At 43.4% G+C, this 27,472-nt stretch overlaps 1 protein-coding gene across 4 annotated transcripts in view; it reads right to left on the reverse strand.

The window, feature by feature from the left end:
• Positions 1-27,472, reverse strand: part of LOC128874598 (transcription factor SOX-5) — a 223,799-nt gene that overhangs the window by 74,803 nt on the left and 121,524 nt on the right. The window contains exon 1 of one of the 4 annotated variants that reach the window (XM_054119472.1): positions 10,400-11,047. The exons of the other annotated variants lie outside the window; for them this stretch is intronic. Coding sequence (XP_053975447.1) covers positions 10,400-10,416 — 17 coding nt within the window. The 5' untranslated portion in view covers positions 10,417-11,047. Of the gene's footprint in view, positions 1-10,399; positions 11,048-27,472 lie in introns of those variants that run through there. 4 annotated transcript variants of the gene reach the window in all.

Genomic DNA, 27,472 nt, shown 5'->3' on the forward strand with positions numbered 1-27,472 from the left:
TAGCAATTCACCAAGACAGATCATTAAATCGTTGAACTGCTATTAACATCCGTCAACTATCGTCTTGCGTCTACAATGATTTTTCTGGGACGATAGCCATCCAACGGTAGCTCCGTATCCTTTGAGATCGTCTCCGAATGATAATTCTTTTAAAATATATTTTTATACTGCATTAGGAAGTACTGTATTTTTGCAGATATGTAACACGATGCAGTTAAGGGTTAAATCATTGAATAGTTCTTAGATCGATGAGATCTTGATCGTTACGATATAGGTCACGGTCTGCCACGCGAAACTGACCTGTAATCAATTAAAAAACCCTGTGCTTGTTTTATATTTCGATTTTCAGTGTATGAAATTCTTCGTCGAGCGTGCTGCAGCGCTGCGAAATGGATTGGAACGTCGAAAGAAAAGCATATTCATATTTCTCCAATTTCTATGAATGGCTGTTTACTTAAATACGTTACACCTCCTGTGATCGAGCGAGTAATTTGTCTGCATAAACGTTTAATGAGAATATTTTTCTTTGATAGAAACATTTTTCCAGTTTGACGGTATGTAATCTGCTGGATCGGTCAAAGTCAAGTGCACTGTGCAACGGAGATGCATCTTGCGAAGATGCATCGGTGCATCGGTGCATCGAGCGTCGTTGACCTACGAACGAGTCTTCCGCACTTCACTTTCGAACTCGTGCATCGCGACCCCTCGAAAACAACCTTATTATTAATATTTTTCTTCTTGTACTTCCTCTAATTGCGACCATCAAATTTACATAAGTTTATTATTACGACGATCGTACAACGCGGATTCAGAGAAAGCGCGCATGTCATAACAGAGTGATTGTCTAATTACGTAAACGTGAAGTATATATCGAAAGATTACTTTTAACCTCTTCAAAGATGAATTACTCCGAACTATACAGAAGATCAAATATTTATATTAACCCATGGCATCTGACAACCTCGCGACAATGACGCTACATTACATCATTGGAAAATTTAATGACACAATTGGAAAGCTTAATTACTTTATAATATATTCATTCTGTTTTATTAGTCACTTCAATGGTAGGATTATGATGTTTAATAAAAGATTTAGCTGTCTGAATTCATTAGCTCAGTTACTCAAAGGATCCAAAAAAAATCCTCAAAAGAGGATCCAATGTAGAACGTTTGAAATGTATAAGTGTTCAAAACAAACTTAACAGGATCGTTTAAGATTGAAAGAGCTATTTGAATATTCCCATTATCCAAAATAACTTAGAAAGTAAGAGTTTGTAGAATCCTCCAAGAACTTAACCTCGACTATCGACCGAATGCGGATAAATCCACAGCGTGGGCTCGATGATCGCTCCGTAGTTCGACCGCGTTATCTGTGCTCGCCCGTCGAAATTGGGGCACGTTTCTGTTTTTGTCAACTTTTTTACCCAAAAGAATGGTTTTTATCGCCCGTCCCGCTACCGTCCTGGTTATATCTTGTACCACGACGCTTTATCGCCAGTGTTTATACATATTGTTCGCGGTTGCGCAACACTGCCTCGTACATTTCTCGATATTATACTGTAACGGACTGCGATACCGTGATTTTTATTTTCGCCATTCACGGGTTGATCCCCGAGCGGTCGCGTGTTTTGACACTTTAGATTCGCGCTTTGTCTGTCCGTCGATTAATGACGCAATCCGCGCGATCTGTGCGTCTCCATTGTCGAGTTTATGCGAACGTTCCTGAATTCGTAACTAAGGAGGTGTCAGAAGTAATTATAGAGCTGTTCGCGTATGTGTATATCTCAGTTGCTACCAGTCTTGCAAATCTCGCTTGCCCAATGGTTGTTTTCTTAAACAAATTTTCAGTAATTTGAGGGAAAGTTTATGGGCAAATGATAGTATTACGTAAGAAGTTTTGATGTCTCGATTCGAGATATCCTAGAAATATCTCTTGTGAAGTTTGACGAGTAATCATAATATCTCACTTTTGTTTCTATCGCAGATTTTCATCAACTTTATAGCAATTTTATAGAAAAGGATACGATATCGAAAATAATGAGTGGGTTCATTGAACAATATACCTTACGTTTTTCAGACAGAATATTGAAACAGTGGCAAAGCAAGAGAAAATTATTAGGATATTCGAATCTTTATCGTGAAATTATTTATTTGTTCACATCACACAATACAGACCTTCTGCGAAGCACTGATGTCGAAATATCGTTTATTTTTCACTGCTACAGCCGAATTTGATAGGCGCGAACTTTCTCATGTAACTTTTACTGATATTATGTAACGTTATCAAAGCATGTGCTACGTTTTGACACGAAACAAAAGTGGTATTTTGCGATGTATGTTATTTGTGTCTCTCTCGTGATTCGAGTGAGAATAACGAGACAAATTATAGAAATTTTTATGTAAAATTTATGTCTTTTTCTATTTCACTCGTAGCATTGTTCCAAATTTGTGCAAATAATACGAAATAATAGTCATTCATAGTCAGAAATAGACGTTCTGGATTAATTAGAATTCACAGGAAATATATTCAGCGTGTACATGGGAAACAATCGTTGAAATATTATCGTAGTATTTACCGTAGCAGGGAACGAACAGATATTTCGTTCCTGGTTATTGATCAGAGCAATAATTCCGCGCGGCGAACAGCGGCCGATAATCCATACATCGCGAGTATTTATTGCGGCACGGAGATCGTACGAATGTAAAGGCGGCCGATGAATATGGATGGAAATATTGAAACGTTTCGATAACAAAGTCTGCCTCTATGTATTCACTTCTCGTTTTCCCACCACGGATCCCCGAACGATGCGGAAAATTGTGAAACGTGTGTTACGTAAAGAAAATGCGCTCCTTTTTCCACGAACGAACAGGTGACAGAGTATAGGTGGCTTAATGATTACCATTGCGTTAATTGCTCACAATTGTCAGATTATCGAGTACTCATATACTACACGTACACACTGCAAATTTTCCAATTTAAAATTAGTAAGTCATAATCAAGTTCTCATTAGATTACTCATTAATCATAATCCATAATTCGTAACTCTTTTTCTTTAATAACTGTTCCTTTTAGAATGCGAGTCTTCAAGGTTCACGAACTGTATGCATCATACCGAGTTAATTTGAATCTCGATACACGTATCGCAATATGTTTTCTCGTCGATTGTCTTTCGAATGCTTTTTTTTTTGTAATTCTCGGGTTGTTTTAAAATATTTTCGTTTCTTTTTTTCTTTTGAGATAAGATATAAATTCTTTTCGTTTCAGGACTATCGAGGTTTTTTCAAGTCCGACAAAGGATACTTTTAGATCTAAGATTGATGAATTCTGTGCGAGTCTTTAAAGTCTGATAAATCGGTTTCTGTTTGTTTCGAGGAATTTGCAGAGAATGAAACGAAGATTGATATGATAGATTGGAATCCATCGTTTCTGGGACTGAGGAGATATATTAATTCTAATAATACCATTATGGAAGTTCAATAGTCTTCATTTCGCGTTTATGTTTAAGACAGATGCACTCAGTTTCGATAGAAACCAATCGACACTGTCAATTCGTTTCATTAATATTATTATCAATAGTTTTATAAGAGTATTACGCTTTCTATTTTTAAAATTCTCCTTATTCAACGTTTTCGACACAATGAACTTACACTTTTTTGAAAAGGTCAAGATATAATGCAAAGATATTTGCAATTTTTTCTTAATAGATTGGAACGCTTGCTTCATGAGTATGCATTAAATTGTCTATTCCTTCGCATTACAAGAGAAATCAGCAATAAAAATCTCGTGTTTTTGTTCTCGCTCCTGAGGCATGTACTTTGCATGCAACATTATTTATAGAATGCAGAGTGTAACTTCATATTCAAATGTTCATGCAAAAACTTTTCGTTTTCTGTTCGCTGTCTCGATTTAAATATTTTTTAAAGAATTACTTAAACACAATGCTAACACATAAATGCTATTTACTAGATATTAGGTTTACTTATGATTACATCATAAGTACGGATATTATGTTATTATCGATCGTGTACAGAATTGAGTGTAAATAAATATAAATTCTAAGGAAGAACACAAATAACGATAGAGTCTGTTGGTTTTCGCAGGTATTAATGTAGCTTAAGTAGAATTGTGGCACTCTATGGTTTATCGATTTGCATCCAAATTATGCAACACGTTGCATTACAATAACGCGTGCTAGCAAGCGCGGCGTTCCGTGTCAATGCTTCGCGAAACCGTGCCTTCGCTCTTAATTATTGCGCTCCTCGAGATTATACGGTATTTTTGGCGCGAACCGGTGTACTCAGGAACGTGGTCCTAAAATCCGAGTTATTCTTGGAGAGAGAGTGCTTAGCTCCGGAAACGTTTCTGATTGATTAATAAGACGTTCGAACGTGATCGATAGAATTAAGCGTCTCCCGAGACGTCAACGTCGAAAAGAATCAGAACCACAAATTATTTCTTCGTCTTTATTTTAATGTTTATAGCAAATGTCACGAGTGTCTTGTCAATTTTTTCTTGATATGTAATTCAGTTCTGTTTGGGCCAATTTTGCATGTTCATACAAACTAACTATAATATTGATTTCAATTGAGACGTAATAGGCTTCATAAAATTATTGAGACGATACAATTGAATGCTGAAGAGAATGATTCCTCGATCTTCCAGGTGAACGAATGACGCAAAGGGTGAAGCAGGCATACGATGGACCGTGTACACAAGGTAATAAAAATTTGTTTGGATCAGAGTGAAAGGATTACAATTCAAGACTAAAAATACGGTTAGGATCACTTCGTAGCTCTTTAGCACGTTAAGTGAAATTCTATACGTGACAAATGCTTCAAACTAAAAACGATTATCCTCATATGCAAGGGCTCGAACAGATATTTCGACAAACTCTGAAAGAATAATTTTTCTACATACTATTCGTCAACTGCTGTACAACTTTGTCAGCAAATTGGCAGCTTCTGGCACAGGACCAGCGCACTGTTGCAGAGGAATGCAGTTGCCTCCAAAATGATGGCAGAGGACCACCCATCATTATGCTTGAAATAATGCATGTTGCCCTAGCCACCAATTAATAAATTAAGTTTCTGGAATGCGCGACATATTCTAGCACATGCTAATAGAAAACTAACCATTCGTCGATTTCCCAAAATACTCGGCCAATAAATCTACTCGAAAGAAGTTCCTTCGCGCTAGAGTCACCCACACGTAGGTGCCCCCGTGTTTCCAGTTTTCTAATCGTTACTACATGTTCGGTCGCGACTCGGATGCGCTTAATTTCCTCGAGTCTCGCGGAGCCTCGATAACCTTTTAATAGCCGAGTTCGCGCGTCGGGACCTTCCGCGGTCGAGCGCAGCAATTGTTGCACGCTCGACCGACCAAGACAAAGAGTTAACGCCACGAGCAATAATTCTGCTCTCCGTACGACTCGGCCGACTCTATTTCGGGGTCGGTTGTTACCCGATTTGTGTACAGCATAACAAGTTTATTAAGAGCCCGGAGACTGCGCGACTGTAGCCTAGACCTGCTGTTTGGCCAGCGAGCGTCATCTGATACTGCTTCAAACAAGTAAGTTTCCACATTGTGGAAAGAAGACGATGATCGACGTTCAACCGAGTTCAGAGATCTTGTTTAGGTTCTCGAGCTATGTAGAATTTCTATGACAGCTCTAATACGCTTGGCGAATGATCATTTATATTATATTGCCCATGGGTCGCGAATGGTCCTGTTTCACCTGCATCTGCGATCAATACTTTCGTTCATGTATGATCGTTCGATTCAAATGGAAGATAAATATGTTAGAATTTCGACAGTTACTAATGCATAAGAGTTTCATATTGTAGGTTTGAGGCGGAACAGACAAGTAGAAATAGACGATTAGACTGTAACCTAAACCCACAGTTAGCGAATGTCTGACATTGTCGTTAAGAAAAAAGAACTATAGAAGGGTAACCAGAAATAAATGAAAGTCCAGAAATCCCGTTCAGATTGTCTAACTGCCTCCACCTGTCAATTTAGTAGATGTTACGGACGACATCGTCGTTTGATGTAGGCAAGTGACATCGATGAGTCTAGACGTTTAGACTGCAGCCTACATCCGCGACCTAGCTAGCGAGCGTCATCCGGTACCGTTGAAATAAAAAAAGACAATGTAACGGGTGACAAAGGCCGACGTTGAATCGGATTTAATTAACTTGTTGCGCGATACGCAATTTTCTTGCGTACGTTGGACGACACACTTCGCCGATTTCTATTCTAATGTTGTTGCCCGTCACGGTTCCCGAGATTTGACAAACGAGAGGCACCCGAGTCTCAGAATCCAAAACTCGTTCGTCTTCTTAGAGGGATGGGTTGCGTTTGATCAAACAATGCGGCGTTGATCGTTTAAAGTAGGTTTTATTTCGAATACCACATCAACCTACGATTGATGTACCTGTGTCCAACGGATCTGAGAGAAATTGTTTTTAGCCACGTTTTATTGCATACTTCGTAACAAAGCATTGGTCAACGTTTTGTGGTTGGTTTTTGTTTTGCACATTCGTATTGTAGTCGTCAATAAGAAACGTCAATAAGAACTTGAGTAGGCTGATATAAGCTCTGTATTATTAATTCAATAATAATAAACAGCAGTTATTATTATCAAGTATCAAGTTATTATCAAGTACAGTATGGAGAATGAAATAAATAATTTAAGAGGGGGTTAAATGTACTATGTGTGTATTTTTAGTTAGATACCAAGCGTAGGTACGGCGACCACGTTAAATTTTCCATATTGCACAGTTTCGAGGATCAGATTCCGAGGCTGAGCCCGTTACACGCACTCGGGAGACGTAGGAACGACTGAAGGAGAAATATTGTGACAGCGAATTGGGGAAAGTATTGCGCGAAGGAGAATACTGTCCTTTTGACTGACAAGCCGACACATCAGTACGCACATTTTGGCAAAACAAGAGATTCCAGAATTAAATAACGTTACATGTTCTCGTGATTCATCCACGTCAAAATTCATTTCTTTGTATAAATGAGTAAATCTCTGATTCAGATATTTTCGATAAGGGATACAAATAAGCAACTTTTTATTCGTTCCTCATAGAAGAAAAACGTGAGTTTCAGTTATAAAATGAATAAATAATAATTGCTACGCAAGCGTTTCCAGCAGCCTTATGAATCACTACAATTGTCAACTTAACACTGACGACCGCCGTAATGTAAACGTCAGTTTGTCAGCAAGTGTTTGTCGGTTGCTGTCACGTACGATCATTAATGCCACTGACCACTCGATAATTATCATATGAAGGTATGCACGTTCGCACGTCCTTGCAATAATATGTATATAACTATCATAATATGCATAAATGATTGCAATTGCTAATAATTGTGTCGTACTTAATTGTAAGACTAGGTAGTGGTAATATTTTAGAATTCAGAAGTGATTATGAAGCTTCCGCGAAAGACGCCGGTGTTAGGCGGAAGGTTCTGCGTGAAATATTTGCATCTCTAGATTATTTACACTTAAAATGTATTAGTTAACCAAGTATTTGCATGAACACTGTCGCGATCCATGGGATCGTGGGATGATTAATAAGTTCTGAGCATTCGTGCCGCGATACCATAAAAATACCATTATGCCGATTTTAATTACCGCCATGGCGAAAGATTTATTCCACTCGCGACTCTTTAGCGCGAACCCTTCGGCAACCCTTCGCGGTTTAGCTGTTTATGCAAAACAGAGACTTTACTCTTTGATGTCGAACGAAAACAGGCTTACCCTGGGCATTTTAAAGCCGCGTGTTCCAACTTTCGAGCGTTATAGCGTATCGTTGCGCGTTAGTAGCAAATTGGAGTCAATTTTAGCATAAGTATAGAAGATAATGGGAAATTAAATGGAGAAGTCATATCGAGTATATGTTTCTAAACGTCAAAAGTTGGTAACGGTAAGCATTGGCAATCAGAGTGCTAAAATACATTTTCAAGATCTTCCCTAGTTATTGGAGAATTATGTTTCAATTATTGTTCTATCCTCGAGGACGCGACTTCCAAATTTGGAGTCATATGTAGGTACACCGACGAAGATGTGGTAAACTGTAATAGAACATTTCGCCAGTGACAATATGACATTTATTGACGTTTCCATAATCTTCCCCTTAGTCTAAATCTGGAGCATTACAAAAATAACAATTCTGAGAATAATACGTCTGTGCTGTATCAGAGGTGAATAGAGTATGAATTGCAACATGAAATAGAAGATAAATATAAATTAAAATATAAACAAATAAAAATAAAGATAAATATAATTTATATCGCGGCGACGAAAAAAATATGGAGCAATGAACCTAACATAACCTAACATAAAATGATATTTAAATTGTTAAACTAGAACATTTCAGTCTCAGCACTTTTCTCATTTATTAATTATACTACCATCGCTATCATATGCTTAATTCGTTGTTTAAAATGTACCCATCCTGCTACGAATATATTTCACCTCTATGTCACCCATCTAGACTCTCCTAAATTCGGAGTACTGTATTGAAGCACTCGCGAAGACGGGAAAATTGAAATCAATTTTATCTGCAGCCTATGCCCGCTACATAATTGAAGCGTCGACGGAAACGTTCAGTGCACATAAAGACAAGCACTATCCGTCACATTTATTAGACAATCCTCTCGTTACCGCTTCGCATTTCAACCCCTCGTCTCATAAATTTCAACCATCATATCTGTACTCCCACAAAGATCCAGAAAATCAGAGTCAGTCACCTTGATCGATCTCTATATAACAATAGATCATCAGTCAGAATTTTCTAAAGGTACCAGAACAAACACCTTTTCCATCAGCCATATTCTTGCTAACTTCTTTGCTACATCTTCAGCAAACTTTCTAAATTGTTTCTCACTCTTTAATCAATTTATTCTTCTCACGAAAGTTTATACAATCAACCGCATTCATTTCATCCCAAGTCCTACACTACCAGAGCATTTACACAATTTCCCTACCAATAGCTGAGTTTAACTTCATACTTATCGAGCAACTTACAATGAATCTCCAAATAGAATTTTCCAATAGAACCGGAAACATCTTCATTCTCCAGCCAGCCTACTTCCACCACTCCCCTACGCTACCGGAAATCCATACAGACTCGCATGTTCATCCATCCTAGCTCTAACCACTACCAGAACAGTTTTATATTTTCCAATCGAGCCACAGAATTCCGCCACGGATAACCAGCGCAATGTAGCCTACAACCCCTGCGATTCCTGCAAGTATCATCTTCCCTCCTCGACGCGGGAGAGCTTGAACTCAGACCCGAGTCACGTTCGCGGCGAAAACGACTTTCTTTCCCAGGAATCGTTTCCACCGTATGTTTTAGACGCGTTGTCGCCTGCGACAGAGGATCGACGATCGCGTGAAGTGGTTCTTTCGTCGTTCAGGGTGAAGGAAGAAAGAAAGGAGGACTACGTCCAGGATTTTCGAGAGGGTCGCGTCAGGACGGACCCGTGGTAAATGGAAACTCGTATATAACGCGGGAAGCCCAGCGGCAGCAGGGAGGGTCACTGGGTCAGATGCATCGTACGCTCCCTCTCTCTTTCTCCGTCACCCTCCTTCGTTTCCTATCTCTCTCACCCTAGCACGCAGCGATTCTCTCTCCCTCGATCTGTCACTCTCTCTTGATCTTCTCTGTTGCGTCCTCGCGAAACACATGGCCCTGCGTGTAACACGGGCTGTCTGGCAGCCACGGGGAACGCACGGAGCCACGCACACGCATCCCTAACCCGCGTCACTGACGTTATCGTTCGCTGCCGCATATGCCGCACTGATTACGCTACACGCCACGGTTGTGCTCTCCTTGAACGATCGATCAACAGAGATTGCTCCAAAAATGGTCCATCGAGCTAAAGAGGATGTCAAGAGTTGGGAGCTTTTTATCGAAAAAACATGGATGCATATAACCTTCGACTATGGGACACTGTTTCTTATCACCCCTACTATCAATTCTTTCACGACGGCATGACGACGCGCAAGAGCGCAAAAGCGTGTAGCTAGCAGCCTACACTGCAGTCTCCCTTGAAGGAGCAACTCTTCTTTGGACTGTCTTTTTCTTTCAAGTTGGTACAGATAGTTTGTCGACGAGGATGCTCTTCTTTCTATCGAGTTGTGCTCCTTAACTCATCGACTGCTGTTAACTGACACGTGCGAATGAACGTTCCAAGAGGTTCAGCAGTCAATGGGTTAACGAGAGATAGGTTCTAAGAGATCACGGTTCTAACAGAAATTCCAGAGACTCGTAGTTCTGTTTATCAATCTGATCAGTGAATGGGAAACGACGGAGACGGGGTATACCGTCGCTGCTTCAACCGGCTCGCTGAAACGCGGTCACGTGCTCGTACGACTCACCTGCCAAGCGTGCTCATATCATCCTGCTGGCGCGCTGGTAGCCTGGACTACCCTCTGACGACTTCGTGGCACTTGTTCACCGCAATACGATTCAATTCCACCCCCGCACAGAACCGGCACTTCGACGAGAGAACCAATCCGAGGCGGCAAAAACGAGTGAATCAGAACCGACACGGTTCCCCGGCACTCGTGCGTCAAGTCACGCGGTTAGGATTATTCACTGACGAACCCGGGATTTCAACCCCGATCGCGAACTCCCAAAAAAAAGCACCGGGTCCCACGGCTACGTCATGGTACCCGTGGACCACGAGATCTATCTCACTCACAGAAAGCCAAGGAAGATTGTTGTAGGCGGAGCGCGCGCGCGCTCGAACCGGTAGATCCTTTGATCCGCGTGTGTATTCGAAGGATCGCGCCCGCACGGTATCTATCGCGACACTATCGCGGATTTCGGAGCGATCAGGGCGCTCTGGAACGCGGCGACACGGATGGTTGACGGCGTACGGAAGCCGGAGCGTAGAGCCACGCGAGGAAGAATCGCGGTAGCTGCGAGAGCGAGAGAGGCAAACGAGAGTCAGTGGTAGGAAGAACCCCCCCCTCAAGCAGCAGGGCATACAATGGGAATAATCACCGCGTCTCGGAGCGTCGGCTGACTGACTGAAGCCCCCGAGGACCGAACGGGATGAGATTCGGAGGCGCTGCCTGGCGGCAGGCGCGGCGCGCCGCTCCACTCCGTGCCGCTTCGGCGCCCGCGCTAAGCCACTCGCGCTCCCCGCTGCTGTTCTCCCGACGTCTTTTCTCTCGGTCCGTCCGCGCTCGTTTCCTCTCCCTTTTGCTTTTGTCACACGGCTAGCTCCGTCTTCGTCGCGCTGCCCGAGCTCGCGCTCTCCCTACTCCTACCCGTTCAGGTTCCTCTAACCCGAGTCGCGACGCCGACTCTGTTCCACCCGTCGATCCCTCTCGTTCTCGCACTCGTTACCCCTCTCTCTCTCTCTCTCTCTCTCTCTCTCTCTCTCTCTCTCTCTCTCTCTCTCTCTCTCTCTCTCTCTCTCTCTCTCTCTCTCGCGGTACGTTGGTCATTCGTACCGCGTTCCTCGTCGTTCGGTCCGTCGCGCGACCGCCGACGGGTTCCACCCGAACGCCACGCCCCTTGACGGGCGTACGCGCCGCCCTCTTCCTACGACACCCACGCCAGCCGCGCCGCTCTACCCGACACTGCCACGGCCACCACCACCGCGACCCGTTCTACCGATCAGGGACTGGCGGAATTGTATTTCCCTAAGTATTCCAACGACGAATACCTTCGCACATCCTGCGAGAAAACTGATCCGATTAAACAATTGTTTGTTAGGAGATTACCTAGTCCTTGCGTAGATGGGGTAGATCAGAGATGTTCTAGCCTCTGTAGTCGGGAACACTTTTGATTTTGGAGCACTCCAGTTTTGGAATAAGGCAAGCACGACTCCTCTATAAGGCGAGAACAGGACGTGCGAATAGAACTGAAACTATAAACATTTGCAAATTCGTTTGGTTGAGCACGTCCAGTTTTCGGAAGCAGCAAAGAAATTCTCAGACAGCAAAGGGTTAATTTTCCTTTCCCCATTGCAAAACAATCATTTAATCATAAACTCCAACTCCAAACTTCTATTTAACGAGTAACAAACAATTGTCTATCCTTGCTTCGATATTCGACATCTCTTTCCCCGTAAAAATTCTACCAATGTCTTTCCTCGGCTTCTTGTCGTAGTCTTCGCACCGCCCGGGCCGTTGTCGTTCTCGCAAGGATCTCTGGGTTCACCTGCGCGCACTCACCGATGATTCTTTTCCTCCCCTCTACCTGTTCTTCCCCGTCCCGTGCGACAATCCCCTCTCGCGAGGACACGAGCCACGGTCGACGTGTTGGGCGTAGTAGTGGCGCCGTGGATGGGCAGCGTGCGCTACCGGTGCTCGGCGATTTTTCCCTCTCTCTTGCAGTACTTCTTCGTTCGTCTCCCTCTCTTTCTCTCTCTGACTCCCCACCTTCCCAGGAAGACGAAAGGGGCAAGTCGAGGGAACGACGCGCGTCACGTGGCACGCGAGAACGATGAACGTCGGCGACGTAACGCGTGCCGTTTACCGGAGGCTGTCGCGTCGGGACACCAATCGCGAGCTCGCCACCACCGAGCTCCCCTGACGGATCCTGCCGTCGTTTTGGAACGACGCAAGCTTGCCAAAGTGATTTCTACAAAGGTACCCGGCACTCCGAAAGTGCCAAGTCTTACAACAAATTCACCGAACGCAGTTAATGCCTGAGTGGTGCGATCTCCCTCTTTACGAGGCGCTTCTCCGCAGCTTGGAGCTGTTGACTCGGAATTTACCACGGCGTTAGGTGAACAAGGAAGGTCAATTTTAATGGGCAGTTTTAAAATCCACCATTCTTTAATCGATCTAGTAACAATTCAATGGAAATGAGTAGTCAGGGGATAGGGATAAGTAGTCATAAAGCAATTACACCTGTTCTTCTTAATGGAAGATTATCAAGTCAATTTTATGCTGAATCAGCTATTGTACGATGTATAGGGTTTATACTTTATTGATTTCCTCCTAGATAAATAGATAGTTCAGAACCTATTCTCCAGATACAAATCTGTCGGATCCTTACTTTAGGGATCTATTCAAACTCATTGTTTTAAGAACAGAAAAGTGTCCCTTGAACTTCTTCAACGACAATTCCCCCAAAATCCTATTTTCCGAGTTCTGTCATTTCCGAACCAATCGTTCGATACGCAAGTCCAGTAGCAACTCCTAAGGAATGTCTAAGAAAACAATTGACCTTCATTCATTGTGTGTTCGCGGCATCAGAACAATCTCTTGTTCAAACGGCGCGGTATCGGGAAGTTTGAATTTTAATCCACCGAGTATACGATACAAGCGTAAATATTTGAGCGTGGCGGTACATGGCGGTCCGTTGGAAAATTAATCGAAACTCGTTCGATGATTCCGGCGCGCGCCGCGGCGTCGTCTGCGGCGTCGAAGCACGGCGCCGACCGATTCGCCGCGCTCGAATCCCGTCGGATCAGGTGCAGCGTTGGTAATGCTGCGCATTGTCTATTGTTCAGCTCGGAGGCGGTGGTCGAGGCACAACCCCCGAACGGCCCTACGTCGGTGTCGCGGAGGTGGTGGAAGCCGACCAATGGGAGTCGAGGCACACCCGCGCAAATCACAATGCTTATTGTTGTCGCCGAGCTGTCCGCCCACATCCCTGAATCGCTTCTTCCACCTCCGCTCGCCGTCTGGCTCCAGCTGTTCAACCAGGTAGAAGTCTCCACAGGTGCGCGGTTCTCTCGACGCTTTTCGACGCAATCGACGATTAGATAACCGTCGCTTTTGGAAATATTGGAATAATTCATGGGAGACGACCGATGAAGCTTCTCTTATGGATTGGTTCTTCGATTAAAGATATGGAAAAATACTCGAGGATGTATTATTTTGAGGCCGCCTGCATGTTTGTTGGTATATTTCAAACATTATTAAATTGGAGATATGCGAGGTGTACACGATGTTTGAAGTTTAACAAATAACGCCTATATTTTTTCAAATATCGTCTTGACTTTGCCGGAATATTATAGATGATTTAACTTGAGTAAGCGATTTTGGAGAAGTAGGTTAATGCCAGGAAGCAATTACGATTGCATTAATCTTGTTGCACCAAATATTTCTTGTTATTTTAGACAAGAGGATTCCCCGGTTCTCTCGGTTTCAACGTCACGTTCGATCCCCCAGTTGCATTTGCCTTCTCCGCATCCGTCAGATAGAATATCCTGTCTCGTCTCCATCGCGCACGCACGGGTACATGGTCGTATGTACGTTTGTATGTACACCCCCTGCCCACCCTCACTGTTCCTACCGCGACGAGAGGAATGGACGAGAATGGCGTCGGCGCGCATCCCTTTCATGTCCTCCGCAAAACCCATTCCCCCCTTCTTCCGTGGCTGCTGCTCGTCCTCCGCACCAATGCACCCTTGACTTGCGCCCCTTAACATCCCCACCGGCAGCGCTAAACAGACCACACCGAGCCTCGTCCACTTCGCGGATGCTCCTTTTTATCGTCGGCCACAAAACGCGGCGATGCGCCTTTTTTTGCCTCTTTTCTTGGCCGACCGCGCCGCACGCCTCTGCCCAAGAACACCGAATGCCCCCCAACAGTTTCGGGTAGATCATTTCGATTTAAAAATTTAAGCCTCCGCAATCGATACGTTACCCATTCAGTTCCGAAAGTGGTGTACTCTATTATTAAAAAAACAGACCCCTAAGAAACAGAAGAGTTTGATCATAACAAATATTATTTTGCTACCTGCAGTTATTAAATTTGTTGAAATTTTCATTGCTCAATGCCTGGTAAATATCTGTGAATAAAAAAAAGTCGAATGCCATTTTTGTGGCAGCAGTCGAAAGAGATCGTACGAGATCTAGCGCGTCTGATTACATACGGTATTTCTCTACTGCAGCCGCAATTGCGGCCTCCCGTGTCGAGAGCCGCGATAAATTTACGGTTTAATTACCGCGCCCGATTAAAATGTGTAATATTTGAAGACACCATGTAAGCGTCGTTTCGCGTGCATCTGAACTACGAACGAGCAAAACCTAGATAGAATTTTCAAATAACGATTGCAAGATAAATGAGTTTAAAATGAAAAGATTTCGAATTAATGTTGTTGTAAGTGAACAGTTCTTCCTTTAATCTCTTGGTATTTCTTTTCCATTACTAATTTCATTTAATTTTTCCTTTAATTTTTCCTTTACGTTTCATTTCCAGATCATATAATCCTTTTTAATACAACAAACTCAGATTTCTCGAATATCCAACGATTATACATATTTACTTTCAGGAGATCGTACCGATCACGATATAGTTCAGACTAAAATTATTTGTTTCAATTTATGATTTCTCGGAGAATTGTTTTCCACGATACTGGTCGGTGGAAGAAGCGTTTCCTGTTCCACTTACTAAATACTGGCTCAGCTATTTCTGGACAGCAATCTCGAAGCGGTAATACCTCGCGTTTACTATGTTGTACCTAATCGTCGCGACAACTGTTTTACTCGGTTCAATCTCCTTTTTTTTTCGAAATTGGTACCTCCGCGAAAGTCACGCAGGTTTCCTCTTGTCAAACTCTCTTGAAACAGAGTTTTGCAATGACTGATGCACGAGGTACGCTCTACGCAAAGCAGAAAAGTAAAAGTCGCTCGTTATCCTTGGGCATGAATAGAATAGGCGCAAGCATATTCATACAAAAAAGAATACGTGGATCGTTTCATATTGAGTCGTTGTAAACATACCTGCAAAGTAATCACCAAAGAATAAAGAATAGCATTCGATACTACGAGATAGATAATTCAACGGGACTTGTGATAAAAATGTATTCCATCAAAAATTATTAAAAGAATGTGTATTTCATTGGATTTATTTAAAAATTATTCTTTTTCGGGACGTGTCATGGTTTGCGGACTACTGATGTGGTATGTCAAATTTATTTTTGCACTAAGCTTGTCGCGTGTCGCACATGTACAATTACAGTTATGTTCTTCTTCCCGTCACTCCTTGTTAGTAATGCAAGGTTTGCGGGATCAGCTTTGCCGACGAGTCCAATCTCCGACCTGTCAGTAAACTTTTAACTCTTTCTACATGAATTATGTAATTTATTGAAGTCTCCCATAATTAATATTCCGAGAACCTAGTAGTGTCACCACTGATGAAAGGCTATTTATGAACCATTTCTTTTACGTGTTACAAATATTGAGGCTATTTCAGTCATTATACCGTTGCATTATAATAACCTAGAAATGGCTGCTCAGGACTGTTCAATAAAGAACTAAAAAAATTTAATTTCGAAAATGAGACGTCACTGAAAATATATTTGGGTAGAATTTGCGAAATTGGCGAGTAAATAAAATACAACGCCAAGTATGAGATTATCTAATCTTCAACAGCTCCGAGACAAAACTTGAACTCAGTAAAAGTTTTCACGAGCTTTAGTCTGAGAACCAACGCGTTCAAACAGTACCCGCGACATTTTTTCGTACATTCCAGCCAAGCTCTGGCGACAACTGGCGAAATCGTCGTCGCGAGTGCAAACGGAAACGTGGGCTAAATTTCTCTCGGGGTTGGAGTGAATAAAAGCTCTCGTCGTTTTGTGTTTAGACTGCGGGCCTCGCGGATTTGAAACGTCCGGCCACGCGGACGATCCATTTCGACTGTGCCGCGAGACGGGCCATCGTTATGCGTATGCAGGCGTGTTAACCCGCTCCGTCGCACACCGGGATACCATTCTATTCCGGGCCCCCGGGTACCAGGGCGCGGGAGCAGACAAGAACAATGAGTGTTGTACGCGTCCCGCGTTATTGCTCGTGCATCCTCTTTCCTTGCGGTCTATAGTGGGTGTAGAAGCGAGAGGGGCAGGTGGCAAGAGAGAGAGGCGAAGATTTATGCACCAAGAAGAAGACGATCACGACGACGACGACTGCGGCGTCGGCGGCGGTGGCGTCGGGACGTTTTGCTCCGGACGTCGACGACGAGCCATGACAACGACCAAGCCGAGTCACGCGATGCGCTTTATTAAAACGTGCCGAAATGAAATTCGCTCCTTCATTGTTTTCAACTTTGTTTTAAATGGTTCGAACAAGGATTCGTACGGGTGTTAACGATTTCCTGGGTGGTGTCTGGTTTTAATGCGCTTCGAAACTACTAGATCGATAATGGAATTGATTCGTGATTGATAGAACAATTTTTATCTGAAATTGAGTGGAAAATGTAGTATAACATTTTGTCGTGGATGGATTTCTAACATTCTGACAGAGAAAATGGTTAGAATGAATGATGCAAGTTCAAATACCCTCAATTAATGGAAGGAAACATCACCTTTCAATAAATTCTTAATAACTCCTAAACAACTTTCAATAAATTTGAGAAACACCGAGGGACTGGTAGACCACTGTGCGTCGGCGGCGTTGGCGTCGGGACGTTTTGTTCCGGACGTCGTCGACGAAGAGGGCCACGAGATGCGAAGCCAGAAGAAGACGAAGAGGAAGAAGAAGAAGAGGACCAAGAAGACGACGGACTCGGTCGCGGCCGCTTGTGAATGAACATTGGCTCGCGAGCGTTTCCGGCGCTCTCTTTCGCTCATCCCTGCGTTCTCCCACTCTCTCCACCCCTCCCCACCCCCGTCGTTCTTCGACCACCACCCCCTCCGTTCCTTCACCGGATTCTCTGGTCTAGCGTCCTCCGTCTCTTCTCATGAATGAGAGTCGCCGACTCGCGATCGCGACGCCCGACAGAGATGGAAAGTTTCGAAGAACCAACGTGTGAGAGAGAGATAAGAAACGAGAGGGGAGAGGGAAGGATGGAAGAAGAGACCGGACGGACCGTTAGCCTTAAGCCAAACGGTTGCAACGAGGCCTGCGACGAATTTAGAACAGGAACCGAGCGAGCTCGAAAGGAGAGCAACGAGGAACGAGAACCGCGTTCACCCTCTCTAGAGCTTCTTCCCTTCTTTTTCTTCTTCTCGTTACTCCTCTGCTGTCCCTTATTCTTCCTTCCCGCTTTGTTGCTCCCATTATTAATATATCGCAGACTCCGCGCGCGTGACCGGACCTCTCTCTGGATTCGGTCTCGATTCTTCCTTTTTCCTACCTTGGCTCCTCTTCTTCGTCTTCTTCCACTTGTTCTTGTTCTTCTTGTTCCAACGAGTCGATCCTCCTCGCGGCGTCACCCCCGCCCAGGTCCATCCGGTGATGTGCATCCCGCTGATTATAAATAGTAACCTTTGTCGGACGCTTTTCTGTGGCCCTCCATCGTTTCATCGTAGTTGTCTCCACCCAACGCTGTCGTGCGGCTTAAAAGACTTTTTACAAGGATGACTCGTTCACCGTGCGAACGCGTAATCTTTCTTCCAGGCTGCCCCCGCGTTCCCAAATTACTCGACGAAGCATTTCGGAGCGAGACATCCGATAACGGGTCTCTAGAAGCCTTGGCTAAGGATAGGCAACTCTTCTTTCGTGATTTTTGGAATTCAGAAAGTCGATCTGACCATACTTTACTTAACACATTGTTGACTGGTTACTAGTTAACTCGTGTTTGCACTTGCATAATCTATTTCAATATATGAAACCCGGGGCTATATAGAATATTGCAAAAGCTTTGCTCATCGTATACTATGCATGTAAAATATTTCATTTGAATTGATTATGTTGGTAAAATAAAAATAATGTTTCTTGGAGTTTATTTAGGTTTAGAAAAATTTGAAACGACTATTGGACCACTTCGTTTCTAAATCTCAGTCGCGTTCTTTCGAATGAATCGGACTAGACGACCCATTGTTTTCCTCGAAATATCCATGATCTGGATCGACTCCAACAATGATCCGCACTTCGAAGGAATTCCACGAGGTCATAATTTGCCATTCGAATTGCCCTACTCGAGACTACTAGCGAACAACTGGTTCAAATGAGTGAATTGAATCGACGAAACGTTAAAGTGGCACAAGTAAAATACAACGTATAAATGAAAACAAAGTGACTGTTATTTCACGTGTTAGAGTATAAACATGGATTTCTATGTCTAAGAGTGCTTGAATATTTTAGCTCGAGAGTCGGATGAATTCCGTTTGCGGAGCGTGAATTTATACTGCGCGTTTACATTAATTCCTTATTGGTTAAGTTTGCATTGCCAGAGGTGGACGACCTACAGAGTAATAGTTGATACAGGGCAGTCGATATTCTTTTTGTGAACTCGATAAAAGGACGATGCTCTAATCGAACGTTTGAAATTCCTTCAATAAATAAACATCTACATCGATTAAGATCGTAATAATTACTCGAGTTCGGTATTTTCATTCCTACTATACGGGCTACCATATCGCTCATCTTGAGCGAATCGAACCGTGAACATTTCGCTTTCGTCCGCTCGACCATCCGCATCGCGATGGCTGCTTCAGCGAAACTCTGCTACTTTCACGGCCATTAGGAAGATTTCTTCCCCCATTGAGCAATCGTCGTAACAGGGATATAAGAACAAGCACGGCCAGTTTAATAGTAGACACATAAGTACCACGAAAGAACTCATCGATCTATTCACCTTTTCAACTTGTACAATTTCTCAAATTATTCTTCGTCGACGGACAACGACATCCGTTCCTCGCTTCAAAGGAGTCGAGCCACCCATCTGTCGCTTTCATCCGCTCGATTCTAACTCCGGTGAAACTCCATTACTTTCGCGGTAATTACAAGGATCTCTTCCTTCATCGAGCAATCGACATGACATTCGGTGTAGACGACTCTAGAAGAAGAAGAAGAAGAAGAAGAAGAAGCGATAGAAGTGGAAATAAAGAGTGGAAATGATGGATAAAGAGGAGAGAAAAGTAGGCGTGTAGCTGATAGCAAGTCTCCACTAGGAATGTTTAAACTAAAATGATAATTTTTCAATAAACTTTGCACCACTTGCTAATTTAAAAGTGACGCGGAAGAATAAGGCGAATGTACAGAGCGATTATTTGTGGAAAAAAAATTATAATGTTGAATTGAGTAATCATCTCCTTTTCAAAGTCGGTTAAAAATGAATCGAAAATGTGGAATAAAATTTCTTATTATCAAAATTGATCATTTCAATTTATTTTCGAGGAAATGGAGTTTGAAAATGCTTGTGGTATTGACGCGCGAAGACTAGGCTGACTTGTCTGTCCATTACTGGGCAATTCTACTTACTTTAGACCGTCCTAGCAACGATGGTACAACTGAAGAGACGATAACCTTACTCGCGCTTGAACACTCCTTCTAATTATAAAATATCTTCGAAACTTAAGTTTGTAGAACAACTTTCTGTTCGTACAATGCTAATTTCACATATTATATACGGTCACGACGGTCTGAAATGGAACCATTCAAACGACGGTTGGCCCACGCATTTTTAACTCGATTACTCGAAAAGGAAACCCAAAGCAAAATTTTATTTCATACTTTCGCTTCATTTTTAGATGTTTTTGAACGTATAGAGTAGAAGATCCTCTAGGTTTGCCAAGTGTCACCATTCACCGTATGTTCAAACTCTATCGACGTCAAATAGAATCATTGAGAAACCTATATGCGAATTTACTAAGCTTGAAGCTAGCGATGCCGTATGAAATCAATGGGACAGAAAGGGTTAAACGCGTCAGTATAAATAGAAGCGTAAATGCGCGCGCGGCGAGTAAACGCTTGGTCGGATACGCTCGACAGGTGTCCGAGAAGTGATCGAAATCGAAGCGTGCACTGCCGCGTCCATAATAGGTGACCGTCGCACGGTGCGTTAACGTGGAACGCGGCTAAGGCACCTTCTTGCATATATCCAACGTTCATGCGCGTGGGCGTCAATTGCGACGCAACTGTAGCAACGGTAGGTGTTGAGATTGTAAGAACAAAACATTTTCAGCTGCAGACTTATCTATGACTCCATACTCTCAGAACCTTCCACTCTCATGCTGAGAGTTCATTCGCCTTTCGCGGTAGATACTTTTATCGACTTTTCAAATTACGTAACCGATAGCTTGAATATCGTTGTATTATTTTACATTCAAAACTGAGACAATGTACAATTAAATAACCATCTAGTAAATATACTTTAACACATTGTTGACCGGTCACGAGTAAACTCGTGCTGGCACTTGCATTATCTATTTCAAATTTTGCAACCCAGGACGATATAGAATATTGCAAAAGTTTTGCTTATCGTATTATGTATGTAAAATAATTCATTTCAATTCATTATTTCGGTAAAATATAAATAAAGTTCATTGAAGTTTATTTAGATTGTTTTAATTTCACATTCGATTACGAAATAGTAGCCCGTGATATAAAGTCGCTTCTGTGTAAAATTGCCGGTCAACAACGTGTCAAGTGCTACTGGTACACGGATCACCAATCCAAACGATGACTCACAGTTTGAACGCTAAACGCTCTCTGAATCCGTTCCGCTCTATTCCAAACACTTGTTATTCGCACCTAGGTGTACGATCACCTGGCACCTACGCAACGGATAACGGGAACCGATGGACCACGACCGCCCGCATTGCCGCGGAAAAAGGGACGCGGAACCTGGGCCTGTGAGACAGGGCAGACTCGTTCCAAAGGTCGACGATCGATCTGCGACGACGAGATTCGCGTTGAACGCCGGACAGAATTTAATTGGACGCAACGGGGCCCGGTGATTGACAAGCGTTTCGCAATGTACCTGCTGGCCAGGTGCTCGGACCGCCTAGTCTCGAAGGAATCTGGAGCGGGGCAGATTAATTGGAGTAAAACGGAGCGGTTCGACGTTGCTGCTTGTTTCGCGGATACTACGCGTAAACGAGACTCGGGTATATCTCGAGTGGTAGTTAATGAGGAATGTTTACGCGTACGCTGGTACTGGATGTCTTTTCTGTGGACGGATCCGTTCGGGTCGCGTGCACTGTCATGGATAGTTAGAGCATCATCCACTCTAATTGGCAATCTGTACTTTAAATGCTGGTCATACGGGGCTCAAAGCCGATGGAATATGTAGCTATAGGACTCGCTCGAATTAAGGCTGGTGGTTTTAATGGCCCTCATACTTTGCTCAAAGCTGGCACTGTGTAGAGTCAGAGAATCAATTCTACAAGCTTTAAGTGCTAGTTATACATTACTCAAAGTTGGTATATGATCTACTTGATCCATTTAAAGAAGGTAATCTATAGATTTAGTGCTAGGTATATCTTGCTCAAAACTGGCAGGGAACACAAGTGCTCCTTTCTTCTAGAATGATCTATTTACGTCTTACACTGTCGCATAAAATAGCATGATGCCTGCGATGCGCTGTCTGTCAGATAGCTTTGATGCCTGTAAAGCGGAGTCTGCTAGATAGCTTTGTTGCCTAAGGCTGGCGCCTGTTGGATAGCTTTGATGCCTCGAGAAGTACGAGATAGCTCATCGAGCCCACTCGGGTCCAGGACAGAACTCACATCTTCCACCGTTACTTTTCCACGCTGTTTATTATCTTCACCACCATTCTTTTGAGACAAAAGAAGTTAAAATGAATTGATGAATGAAAGAGCTCCATTCAGTCTATCGAAGACGACTTCTCGGTGTGTCAACTCCAAGTATTCTCACAGTTTTGCTCGTTCGATAGCGATGCATGGCCACCAGAGAGGTCAGTATCACCAGTAAGAAAGGCGAATCGAACGCAGAGAAAAGGATCCTTTGTTTGTTACGCATCCGTTCTCATACTCACCGCTGATCGTTGCTCGATGGTTTCTCGCGGCTAATTGTTCTTGAAGCGCGAGCGTCAGGACGACTTCTCGCCTAGCTGATTCGAAGTCACGATAAGGTGACTTCAGATGCATTAGACGTGCGTTAAATAGTTGCTGCGCGCATAAAAGTCCATGGTTTATGCGTTCTGATCTTGAGAGACCGATGCTCTTAATGCCCCAACCGAGGAAGCTGAATAACACAAGAGAGGTCATCTTTCTTTGATTGGAGCCTCGCCGTTACTTCATAGCTTTCTGTTTAGGAATTTGGTGCTTCTTCGAGATGAATTTACGTTGGATGATTTGACAACTAATTAACCTAGATGAAAGGTCTTTTGGATAGTATCCCTTTGCACTCTGCGCCATCTCGTTGGAACAGGAATCGCATTTCATAAAATAGTCCAATTTTGGAAACGTGTCTTTTTTGGTATTATTGGACTTGAGTATAAATTTTTATAGCTTTGTTGAAGCGTTGACACATAACATAAATCCTTTATGTTTGCAGTGGTATCACTAACGAAATTTGTTAGACTTACGATGTCTCCTCATAGATGACATCCGGGTGCAAAGGGTTATAAAACTCCCGCCTATCTCTTGCAACAGGCTGAACCATCTACAGCAACATTGAATTATCGAGAATCACGTCGAAGTCGACAATCCTGTTCACCTCCGTTTTCACGACTAACTCAATCCTTCTCGAAGACTATGGGTGTTTCCCGTTCCCAAAGTCAGATCGAACGCAGAGAAAAGACTGCTTTGTTTCTCGCGCATCCGTTCTCATGCTGCACAGGCTGGAAGCCGCGACGATCGTCGCTCGATGCTCCTTTCTCGCGGCTAATTGTTCTCGGATCGCGTCAAGCCGAGACAACGTCTTCACGTCTAAGCAGATTCGAAGCTGTGATAAGGAAGCGGCGTTAGGCGTGCGAATGTGGCCGGGAATGTCGGTGGAATCCGCGGCGGTTGAGATCTCGATCGTCCCGGGCCTCTTGTAACCTTGTACCTATCTGGTCGCTGCGCTCGCGATAATGCCAGTTCGCGAAGAGAGAGAAGGAGAGAGAGAGAAAGAGAGAGAGTGAGAGAGACAGAGAGAGATAGAAAAGAGGATCGGTTCGTTGCCACGATAAAAACGGTGTATCCGTTACCGACACGCGTGCGCGTGTGCACGCGCAATTAAAGCGGCGTGGCCGCACAGTGCGGATCACTGTTCTCCGCGCGGCTGCGTTCATGAATGAAGCCTGCTCTCTCTCTGTCTTTCGGCTCGGTGAGTCAGGCTGGAAAGAATGGCGCGGATATTTCATAAACCCCAAGCGAGAAAACGGCGGCGAGTAGCGGGCTGAGGCTCGCGGAGGCAGCTCGCTCGCATATACCGGCTATTATTATCGTCTCCTGCTCGCTTCGGCCTTCTTAGCCGCGCCGTTACGCCTAGCGGACGTTGTAAAACAATAAGCAGTTTGTACCCTCGGACAGCGGTGGTGTTACGCTGTGTCGCGCGGTGGGCGAAGGTGGATCCATATTTGGTCAACAAAGTTTGATTAATAAAAGTAGTAACACCGAACGTATCCGGCGATTAACTCTTTGATTACTAGAGGAAATTTTCATACGTATCCGAGAAATGCCATACAATTTTAAGCAAAGGATGCATGATTGTAAACAAAAACGTATATTTCGGTCAATTTTATTTTATGGTTCATGACTTTTTTACACGATACTAAAAACATGTTAGACTTTCTTTATTACTAAACAAATAAAAATAGAACGTTATAGATTTGACAAAAAATAAATTTGCACAAAGAAAATATTTTCACAAAAACTTGAACTTGAATTTTGTTTCTAAATAAATATAATTTAGTGTCTGTTAAAATGAATTATTTCAGTTATTTTTATAATGAGTTATGGTACTTGCAACTTTGAGCAGCGATATATCGCTCTTGGTCCTTTTTGCAACTGTGTGAAGGAGCGATATATCCCGCGCCTTAGCATTCAAAGGGTTAAGGGAGGTATCGTACAGTTGAAGCTGTGTGCTATTTAGGGGAATTATTACAGATATAATGGGTTGGTAGACAATTTGTAAATTTTGTGTATGTTGAGGGAATGTTTTAGAAGAGTTACTCAAGAATCGTCAGTGTAGGAAATCTACTTTTTCTCAAAGGCAGTAGCATTTGCAGAATAGGGAAGATTATGCGTTTGCAAGAATAGAGGACAGCGCGATTCCATAGTTTCGTATTCTCATAGATCAGGGTGGACAGTCATTACAATTGTCTCGGAGGCCAATCGGACCACGAATCGCATGAATCAACCGCCTTTGTGGTCCTCTGTGTTTTATTCGGGCGTACCATCCCGTTTGAAGTGTCGTTTGATGTGCTGCGCTGGGCTTGCCTTGTTGAATGTAGTAAATTAAAAGCTATCGGGTGAAATTTGTATATTTTTAGAAATTGGAGCAGTCGGAGACGATGGGTTTCTTCGTTAATGTCGTCGTTGGAATTAACGATCGCTGATTTGCGCGTCTGTCTTCGATCGTGTTGGCGTTCAGTTTCGTACGACTGGTCTATCGGTGGGAGTGTTATCTTTTGTTTGTTGGAGTTTGGAATTGTTCGAAATATCTTTCTTTAAGGTTGAGAAAGAAATAAAGCACTTACGTATAACACACACTGTTTATTGTAGCGATTTATTCACTTTTAACGTATACATGCAGTGTATCCGCGGTCCAGTATAAATTTATCAACGTTTATAATGATTATAATATAAAATGTGAAGGAGGATGTTCGTGTCATTGTCGTCACTGTAGGTCGTCGTTTTCTGTCCCTGGTAGGACCCCCGCCCCTTTTGTTGCTTTAAGAAAAAGCAATCCCTTTGCCCCAAGCCCTTAAAGTGGCAAACGTTGCATTCCAACAGGAATAAATTAAATTCGTTGTCATAAAGGTTTGTGTTTATGGAGAATACTTTTTTAAATAAACTTGAAAGGTGTATTCTTCCTTCTTGTGAGTTCTTCTAACCAGTGCAGATTAAAATGCAGATATTTTATTATAATGAAGAATGGAGAATTAATTACAAGATTAACTTCTCCCACTCCAAATTCTTACTATTTCGAAGACATTGAACGATAGCAGCCACGAAGTGCGTCCCTATACTTCAGCTACGCGTACTACGAGCGAACAGCATCAAAAGCATAGGGAGTATACAACCGTGTATGCAAGATCACGAGACGGTTCCGATCTCGGGACTAGACGAGTTAATCGGCCACGGAAGCACAATAAACCCGAGGATAATAAACGAAGCGCCGTCCGTTGGTTTACCATAATAATGCCTTCCATCATGCCAGATCCCTCTGCAGCACCGAAAGCCACCCGAAACGAATAGAACGCTATAAATAGGCGGAATCCTCCTCTCATTCTCTCGTTTCGCGGCTCTGTTTCACTCCGGTTCCCGCTGGTTCCCTCCTGCTCCCACCTTCGCCGTCATAGACGAGGCCCGATCATCATCTCCGCAGGCTCGACGACCGCGCATGCCGCCCGCAAACGCGCGGTTATTTCAGAGAGCGAATTTCCGCGCCCGTGCCTGGAAGATATTATTATGCGCCCGTGCGCTAACGCCTCGAGCGCTCGCTTTGATATCCTGCACGAATAGAGGCCGTCAAACGGACGAGTCAATCGGTGCTATTGTTTTCAGGATACTGGAACCAATGTGTCCACGGAATTCTAGCTTCTTGACGAGTAGAAATTAACGAGAAATCGTTGCCAAGACATCATGATATTTCCATTCTATAACTAAAAATTCAATACTCATTCGAAAGATCAAAAATCAAAAATTTTTAGAAGTTACCTTATCGAGGTCCTACCCTATTTAGATGACCTATTTAACTGAAAATTGTTAATTTTTGTATTTTGTCGAAAGCATGGTTTTCTCAGTTTTTTGGGGGTGAGAAACACGAACCCGAAGTCGGTTTTTAGGTACAAAATTTCTATGTCTGAAAACATCTGAAAATACGATCGTAATCGCAGAAAAATTTGCAATTACGATTGTGATCGTAATCGTAATCGCAACTCTAAAACATTTGATTACAATCGTAATCGTAATTATGATTATTCCCAACACTAGTCCAAATACGAGTTTACTCGGTACCGGTCAACATCGTTGAGCCATGAAAACACGAGTTAACTCGTGACTGGTCAACAATATGTTAAGATTTTTCAAAAAGTAGAGTTAATTGATTCGTGCAGTAAACGGCTCAATTCACAAGAAGAAGAAATACTTTTGAATCCTCCACCTATGCACAAAATTGCACTCCAAAACAATGCATCGAAGTCTCCCCTGACGATGACGCTGAACGTCTACAAAAGTCATTCCTGGACACGATCGTCGTCCTCATCGCTGTGCCCCAAACCTTCCTCGGTTTGTACTCGCCAATAATTGATTACCGGATCGCGGGGTCGAGTTGCGTTTAATCCTAGCCATGGTCTATTTCAAAGCCCCTTCCCAGCGGTCTGGGATCGGCTGTCGTCACTCGTCGCGGAAAGTAGGGTGCTCCCGCGAAGAAAGAACGTCGTCGAGAGGTGGTCGACGATCGAACACGACGTCGCGCAGGGTGGGGCAACGGAGAAGGGTATCGCACGGCAAAGGGCACCATCCCCTCTATGCTCCTTCGCCTCAGGACGACGGAAGCTCGGGGGATGGTTAAGGTTAGCGGTGACAGGAGCAAGCGCTCGCAATGATTAATGGCTTAGCGCATTAACAGGCTATTGACAAACACGTTTCTCGTCCGCGGAGTCTACACCCTCGGTCTGGTTCGCGCGTCGCTCGCTCG

This window comes from Hylaeus volcanicus, chromosome 4 (assembly GCF_026283585.1).
Source record: "Hylaeus volcanicus isolate JK05 chromosome 4, UHH_iyHylVolc1.0_haploid, whole genome shotgun sequence".
In the NCBI taxonomy this organism is placed as follows: Eukaryota; Metazoa; Arthropoda; class Insecta; order Hymenoptera; family Colletidae; genus Hylaeus; species Hylaeus volcanicus.